Source organism: Bison bison, unplaced genomic scaffold (assembly GCF_000754665.1).
Source record: "Bison bison bison isolate TAMUID 2011002044 unplaced genomic scaffold, Bison_UMD1.0 scf7180017864465, whole genome shotgun sequence".
In the NCBI taxonomy this organism is placed as follows: Eukaryota; Metazoa; Chordata; class Mammalia; order Artiodactyla; family Bovidae; genus Bison; species Bison bison.
Window position 1 is genome coordinate 3,954,690 of NW_011495026.1, and position 9,176 is coordinate 3,963,865.

General features: G+C 37.1%; 1 protein-coding gene across 4 annotated transcripts in view; it reads right to left on the reverse strand.

Annotated features, from left to right (window-relative positions):
• LARP1B (La ribonucleoprotein domain family, member 1B) overlaps positions 1 to 9,176 on the reverse strand; it is a 135,094-nt gene that overhangs the window by 49,166 nt on the left and 76,752 nt on the right. For all 4 annotated transcript variants that reach the window (XM_010860241.1, XM_010860242.1, XM_010860240.1 and 1 more), the window contains exon 12: positions 4,939 to 5,062. In XM_010860241.1, coding sequence (XP_010858543.1) covers positions 4,939 to 5,062 — 124 coding nt within the window. The remainder of the gene's footprint in view (positions 1 to 4,938; positions 5,063 to 9,176) is intronic.

Genomic DNA, 9,176 nt, shown 5'->3' on the forward strand with positions numbered 1-9,176 from the left:
CACCTCATGCGAAGAGTTGACTCACTGGAAAAGACTCTGATGCTGGGAGGGATTGAGGGCAGGAGGAGAAGGGGACGCCAGAGGATGAGATGGCTGGATGGCATCACTGACTCGATGGACTTGAGTCTGATTGAACTCCGGGAGTTTGTTATGGACAGGGGGGCCTGGCGTGATGCAATTCATGGGGTCGCAAAGAGTCTGACACGACTGAGCGGCTGAACTGAACTGAATGCATATATATGGAATCTAGAAAGATGGTACTGATGATCCTACTGCAGAGCAGCAAAGGAGATGCAGATATAAAGGACAGACTTTTGGACACAGTGAGGGAAGGAGAGGGTGGGATGATTTGAGAGAGTAGCATTGAAACGCATGCATTACCATATGTAAAAATAGATAGCCAGTGGGAATTTGCTGTATGTTACAGAGAACCCAAAGTCAGTGCGCTATGACAACCTTAGAGGGGTGGGTTTGGGAAAAAAGGTGGGAGGGAGGGGACATACGTATACCTATGGCTAATTCATGTTGACATATGGCAGAAACTATCACAATATTGTAAAGTAATTATTATCGAATTAAAAATAAAATGAAAACGTGGTCACTTCTTTAACCATGAAAAAAATACACATGCTAACTCTGACTTCAAAAATCACTTTAAATGACTTTGAGTCACTGAATTTTAAAACTGTATTGTATAGCATAGCATAATTTATTAAACAGTTAAAAGTGGATCCCAGGAATTTAAATAAATAAATAAATAAAATAAAATATACCCCATGGGACTTTAATTCTATGATGTAGGGAAGAGCATAAATTGTTAATTTTAATGAACTCAAATTAAACAACATGAAAAATCTTATAATTACTCTGAACATCCCTAGTGGAATACCCTAAGAACATTTTTAAAGTTTAAAAATATAAAGTTTTAAACAGTTCAAATTTTAAATGTTTAAAGAACTTTAAAACAAGTAAGCTTCTTTTAGTATTTACAGTAATATTATTGTTATTTTTAAATTATTATAGGATAAACAATTCTGTTACTGTGCATAGGAATTTTTTTTATGTAAGTAAAAAGTGGTACAAATATAAAATCTAATAAATTAAAACCTTTAATCTTAAATGTGAACAAAAATTATCAACATAAATTCATAATGTAATTTTCCTTAAAAAAATTTCCAAGCTCTTTCAATGGAAAAGGCCTAGAAACAATAAGCAACTCAGTAGCAAATAGAATACTGACAAAGCTTAATTAACATCAGGCCAGCTGGCAAATAAGACAGTTAAGAATCCAACTCTATTATCACAAAACAAAGCAACGAAAGGTAGATAAAGTCAATAAACTGATAAATGGCACAAGTATCAACAAGATGAGAGTATAATTCATCAAATACATTTAAGAGATCATAGTGATATTTTAATCAAAGTATAGCTGATACACATTATATAAGTTGGAGATGTACAATATAGTGATTCACAATTTTTTATAAAGATAACACTCCATTTATAATTATAAATAATATTGGCTATGCTATGCTAAGTCACTTCAGTCGAGTCCGACTCTGTGCGACCCCGTAGACGGCAGCCCACCAGGCTCCCCCGTCTCTGGGATTCTCCAGGCAAGAACACTGGAGTGGGTTGCCATTTCCTTCTCCAATGCATGAAAGTGAAAAATGAAAGTGAAGTTGCTCAGTCGTGTCCGACTCTTAGCGACCCCATGGACTGCAGCCTACAAGGCTTCTCCATCCATGGGATTTTCCAGGCAAGAGTACTGGAGTGGGGTGCCATTGCCTTCTCTGAATATTGGCTATATTCCCCATATTATACACTATACCCTTGTAGCCTATATCACACATAATAGTTTATACCTCTTAATCCCCTAACCTCATAATCTCCCCATTCCTTCTCCCCACTGGAAACCACTAGTTTGTTCTCTGTATCTGTGAGTCTGTTTCTTGTTTTGTTATAATTCACTAGTTTGTTGTATTTTTTAGATTCCACATATAAGACATATCATAGAGTATTTGTCTTTGTCTGATTTATTCCATGTAGTATAATGCCCTCCAGGTCTATCCATGTTGCTGCAAATCGCAAAACTCTGTTCTTTTTTCATGGCCATCCTAAAGGAGATCAGTCCTGGGTGTTCATTGGAAGGAATGATGTTGAGGCTGAAACTACAATACTTTGGCCACCTGATGCGAAGAGCTGACTCATTAGAAAAGACCCTGATGCTGGGAAAGACTGAGGGCAGGAGGAGAAGGGGACGACAGAGGATGAGATGGTTGGATGGCATCATCGGCTCAATGGACATGGGTTTGGGTGGACTCCGGGGGTTGGTGATGGACAGGGAGGCCTGGTGTGCTGTGGTTGATGGGGTCGCAAAGAGTCGGACACGACTGAGCAACTGAACTGAATTGAACTATCTATACGTATCAGATTTTCTTTATTTATTCATCTGTTGATGGACACTTAGGTTGCTATAGATTTGTAGTATAGTCTTAATTAGGGATTCTGATTCTTCCAACTGTTATTCTTTCTCAAGACTGCTTAGAGTCTTGAGAAATAAATCATTTGGCACCTTTCGGGCTTCCAATTTATTCTAGTTCTGTGACAAATGCCATTGGCATTTTTTTGCGGGGGCAGGGGGCCTGCACTTGGTCTTCATTTCTGTGCATGGGCTTTCTCTAATTGTGAAGAGTGGGTGCTAATACTCTCCAGTTGTGGTGTGTGGGTGTGTCATTGTGGTGGCTTCTTTTGCTGTGGAGCACTGGCTCTAGGGTGTGAGGGCTTCAGGAGCTGTGGCTCATGGGCTCAGAAGTTGCAGCTTGTGGATTCCAGAGATCAGGCTCATTAGTTGTGGCGCAGTGGCTTAGTTGCCCCACAGCATATGGAATCTTCCTGGACCAGGGATCAAAACCCGTGTCCCCTGCATTGGCAGGCAGATTCTTTACCACTGGAATACCACGGAAGTTTATCATTGGTATTTTGATAGGGACTTCATTGAATCTGTTCATTGTCTTGAATAGTATGTTCACTTTAACAATATTAATTCTTCCAATCCAAGAACATGGTATATCTTTCCATCTGTCTCTGTCATCTTCAGTTTCTTTCATCAGTTTCTGACAGTTCCAAGTACAGGTCTTTCACCTCTGTAGGCAGGTTTATTCACAGGTATTTTATTATTTTTAATGTAATTGTAAACGGGATGGTCCTTAATTTCTCTTTCTGATAGTTTGTTGATAGTACGCAACTGATATCTATATATATATTAATTTTGTATCCTGCAACTCTACCAAATTTATTGATGAACTCTAGTAGTTTTGATCATAGTGATAATTTTTAAATTATTATTAATTATTAAATTTAAAAATTTTAAATCACTAAACCAAAAAGAATCCTCATTGCTCACCAAAGAAGGATGTAGACAACCAGCTTGTTACTTTGGAAACAGTAAACAAAAACAAAGAATTAAGCATTTATTCCTTTTCCTGTTAGAACTCTATCTCAGGATAAACAGTCAATTAACGGAAATTCTCTTTACAGACGTAATCTACTAAATTAAGAAAGAATTATGAAAATAGAGTTATCACTATTTTGAAGCCCCATGTGAACCAAAAGCTACAAGCAATGACTGTCAATAGCTAACACCAACAAAAAGAAAAAATCAAGCATTATGTGCCTCATGGTCTAGTTTTCAAAACAATATATGACATATTCTTACTGAGCCTCAGTCTGTTCAAGCCTCTGTATCAAAATCACAGTTAAAGAAAATTCAGGACCAGAAAATGGCTGGATGACCATGGGGATGCAATCAGCAAAATCCAAAATGTGAGATACTATACAGGGCAAACAATCTAGTTTCTACAACAATAAAGTTCAAGGGGGAAAAAAAAAAAACCAGTATGAACCTATATACTAAAAGAGACATATCAGCATACTGCAATGTTTGGAACTTTTAAGGATCCTGATTTTTTTTTTTTAAGTGAGGAATGAGAAAATTTGAACACCAACTAGGTATTTCATATTAAGGAATTTTACTAACAATTTTATTTAGTATGATAATGGTACTGGGTTATTTATGTGTTAAAATAGATGTCCTTTTCTTTTTAATAACATATACAAAAATACATAAAATTACAAAATATGAATAATATGATTAGGAGTTTGCTTCAAAATAATCCAATGGGAGGTAAAGAGAATGAGTGGAGTCAAGATGAAATAAAATTGGCTACAAGATTATTAAGTAGCTAATGCATAGGTAGATAATGGGCACATGGTGTTTCATCATACAATTTGTTCTATTTTTGGACATGTCCGAAGTTTTCCAAATTAAAAGTTTTTCTTTAATCTGCCTTTCAGAAAAACTATAATAAAATCAGTTACACTTGTCTGAAAATGTCAGATTCAATTTATGAATCTCCCAAATGTATTTCCATTTTCACACAAAGCTAAGGCCTTAAAGCAAAAGAATTATACTGATGGTATATTTTAAGAAATCAGCAAGTCAGTGAAAATTTTTCCTTATTCCACGAAGAGAAGGATTACCAGCAAACTTAAAATCAAGAAAGACACATAGAGAACCAATCAATTAAGCTTACTTTTTAAGTAAGCATTTGGATTTGAGCATGATCTGGTAATATAATACACAACTCCTGGTTCACCTTTGTCATTGATCACCTGCCTGTTTACCAAGAGTAAGATGGGATTTCAACTATGTCCATTTACTACATGGCTGTCTTACCAAATTTACAATCTGTATTTTTTAAGTCTTTAAAATGTTCTGAAGTTCATCAAAGGATAAATAAAAGCTGAGTTTTAAAATTCTAGTCTTTAATCAGACACCTAAACGTTTTTCACAAATAACAAAGCAGCAAACTTTAAAAACAATTTAGAACTGCTTTAACATTATTTAGACACTTACAGAAAAGCAGACTTACATACCTTGCCTGGACTGTGAAGCTGCTACAGGAACTTCTTGGTTTGGCTCAAAAGGAAGCTCAGGTATTAGGTTTTCAAATTGCTCTTTACTAATGAGATTTAGCTTCTTAAAGTTCTCAACTTCTTGCTAAAGTAAAATGGAGGAATCTAATTACTAAACCGGCTAAGAGAGTAACCAACAGACAATAATTGATACCAATCTCAAAAAAATGAGTTTTAAAAACCGGAATTGATTGCAACAGAATAAAAAAAGATGTTCCAATAAAGAATCTAGCATTACACTTAGAAATAATTAATATTCAGAGTCTAAAGGTGGCATCAAGAACCCTAAAATGTTAGGAACATTTTATAATTAAAACATATTATAAGAATATACATTCTTATCATTAATTACTTATCGAGCATTGAGACACAAGACCATTAAGGTATTATAGAGGTTACAAAGTAATCTAATACACATTTCCTATCCTTAATGAATTTACCAGTTAGATGGAGAGAAAGAAATGTACAAATAAAAATAATATTAGACAGTATATGAAAACTGTAATATTTGGTATAAGAATTGAGATCATAAGGGAGGTATCACAGAGGAGATGAGACAAAAGAAGCTCCTTAAATGAGAATTTAGAGAAAGGGAAAATAATCCTAAATTAGGTACTATGAGCACAAATGAGAAGCTTGGAATAAAGTCATTTATTAGAAGATACTCAAATAAATGAGAGAATTTATTTAGAACTAGTGGCAAAAAGCCTTGATAAGGAAGTTGGAGAAAGCTAGGAGAAGGCAATGGCACCCCACTCCAGTACTCTTGCCTGGAAAATCCATGAACGGAGGAGCATGGTAGGCTGCAGTCCATAGGGTCGCTAAGAGTCAGACAGGACTGAGTGACTTCACTTTCACTTTTCACTTTCATGCATTGGAGAAGGAAATGGCAACCCACTCCAGTGTTCTTGCCTGGAGAAACCTAGGGATCGGGGAGCCTGATAGGCTGCCATCTATGGGGTCGCACAGAGTCAGACACGACTTAAGCGACTCAGCCACAGCAGCAGCAGTAGACTTTTAATACTAGTCTAAGAAGTTTCTACCTCATTTTCTAATAGGGGAAACATATGATGGAAGATAAATCTAGATGGATCTGAAGATTCATTTCCAAGCCCCTTTTATAAACTTAGCAGCAAGGATGCTGAGTAGGTCTAAGTTGTTAGCTTTAAGGAAGAATGGGCCCATCCATGTCCCTAGGCCACCTTCTAATTTCCGTTACATAATTACTTAGATTTTCCTTGCCCTGGACTACAAATATGCAAAACATTACGAAGGTAAAGGCCATTCTCTACTGGAAGGTCATTTGGCCATAGTGCATGAAGACTATCCAAGCCTGGCCAAAGCCATGGGGGGAGGGGGGAAGAGTTTGAGGGGCTGCTTATACTGTATTACGTCTAGTTATTTTCCCCCAATAAACCCTATATCATGTCTACATCACTCAGTGCTATTATGTCCATAACCTTTTACAGCGTAACATCTAAAAAGAATGGACACAGGTAAAAGACAAAATAAATTGTCTGATGAATCAAATTAAACTTCATTACAAAACAGTTGTGACATCTTGCTCTTAATAGCTAACCAAACAACCTTTTCTTTCTGTATTCAAATATGAATAGCTACTTGCCAGTTCACACCATTTAGGAGATTCAGGTAGCCTTTCAAAATAGGATCTATCTTTTTTCCATGAAAATGTCTTAAATGATTACTTCCCCCATACCAAAATTACTTTCCCAAACGTCTTCAATAAACTCTTCAAGCTAATTCAGAGTTATTATTCTTCACTGGCCCTTACCTTGCTACAGAGCTTGCTATTAGCAACTCACTTGAGTGAACATTTATTGTATGCTTCTCACATGCCAAAAATGAATAAACACAGTTCTGATACGAACACAAATTATATGTTTCTGTTTTGTTTTTAATTTTTAAAATTAACTAAGGTATAACACACCCAAATTTATATATATCAGTTCAGTTCAGTCGCTCAGTCATGTCCGACTCTTTGCCACCCCATGAATCGAAGCACGCCAGGCCGCCCTGTCCATCACCAACTCCCGGAGTTCACTCAGACTCACCTCCATCGAGTCAGTGATGCCATCCAGCCATCTCATCCTCTGTTGTCCCCTTCTCCTCCTGCCCCCAATCCCTCCCAGCATCAGAGTCTTTTCCAATGAGTCAACTTTTTGCATGAGGTGGCCAAAGTACTGGAGTTTCAGCTTTAGCATCATTCCTTCCAAAGAACACACAGGACTGATCTCCTTTAGAATGGACTGGTTGGATATATATACACATTATTGAGGACATAAATCATAAGTTTATATCTCAGTGAAGGGTCAAAAGTGAATGAACCTGTGGGACCACCATTTGGGTAAAGATATAACTAAGCACCCTAGAAGTACCTTCATGCACCTTCCTATTACTACCCTCTTTCTTCCTAAAGATAGCCAACACTCTGACTTTAATTCTATAGATTCATTTGCCTGTCTTTCAATTTTATAAAAAAGTAATCACAACATATGGTTTCTTTTACACAAAAATATCTTTATGAGATTCATTTATAGTCTGTGACTCTACACCAGAGATCAGCAAACTACAGCCCCGAAAAGCCAAGTTTGTTTTTGTTAAGTACCTATTTGTTTATATACTGCATATGGCTGGCTCCAGTGCTACAACTGCAGGGTTGAGTAGTTGCCATAGTCAATGTATGACACACCAAGCCTAAAATACTTACTACATAGCTCTTTACAGAAAAAGCTTGTCCATCCCTGCAATGATCAAACCATGATTTTTAAAAAATCCATCCTACTGCTGATGAGCATTCAGGTCCTTTTCAGACAGTAGTCATTATAAAAAATGTTACCATAACTGTTTTTATAGAACACTTACTTTGGTCGACAGACATATTTTTTCCCTCTTTTTAAAAAATTGTTATAGGCATACAGTTGATTTACAATGTTGTATTACTTTCAGGTGTACAGTAAGTGAATCAGTTATACATGTATTCACTTTTTTAAGATTCTTTTCCCATTTAGGTCATTATAGAGTAGAGTAGTTTCCTATGCTATACAGCAGGTTATTATTAGTTATCTGTTTTATTTATAGTAGTCTATATATGTCAGTCCCAATCTCCCAATTTTTCTCTCCCCCTGCCCTATCCCCTGGTAACCATAAGTTTGTTTTCTATATCTGGGACTCTTAAAATATAGGTTTCTTTCTTTTCTCTCTCTCTTCTTTTTGGCTGTATAACATGGCATGCGGGATCTTAGTTCCCAGATCAGGGATTGAATCCATGCCTCCTGCAGCAGAAGTGTGGAGTCGTAACCACTGGACCACCAGGTTAGTCCCTTTCTCTTTTTCTTTTAAACTGAAGTATAATTGACATTTATTTTGTGATTGTAAAAGCTGGACCATAAAGAAGGCAGAGCACCAAAGAACAGATGCCTTCGAACTGTGGTGCTGGAGAAGACTCCTGAGAGTCCCCTGGGCTGCAAGGAGATCAAATGAGTCAATCTTAAGGGAAATCTACCCCAAATACTCATTAGAAGGACTGATGCTAAAGCTGAAGCTCCAGTATTTTGGTCACCTGATGTGAACGACCGACTCATTGGAAAAGTCCCTGATGCTGGGAATGATTGAGGCCAGAAAGAGAAGAGGGCATCAGAGGATGAGATGGCTGGATGGCATCAATGATGCAATGGACATGAACTTGGGCAAACTTTGGAAGATGGTACAGGATAGGGAGGTCTGGCATGCTACAGTCCATGGCGTTGCAAGGAGTCAGACACAACTGGGTGATTGAACAATAATAATTGATATATAATATTATATATATATATAATATATAGAATATATATATATATCCAGTCCCATTACTTCATGGGAAATAGATTGGGAAACAGTGGAAGACTTTATTTTTTGGGGCTCCAAAATCACTGCAGATGGTGACTGCAGCCATGAAATTAAGACGCTTACTGCTTGGAAGGAAAGTTATGACCAACCTAGATAGCATGTTGAAAAGCAGAGACATTACTTTGCCAACAAAGGTTCATCTAGTCAAGGCTATGGTTTTTCCTGTGGTCATGTATGGATGTGAGAGTTGGACTGTGAAGAAGGCTGAGCGCCGAAGAATTGATGCTTTTGAACTGTGGTGTTGGAGAAGACTCTTGAGAGTCCCTTGGACTGCAAGGAGCTCCAACCAGTCC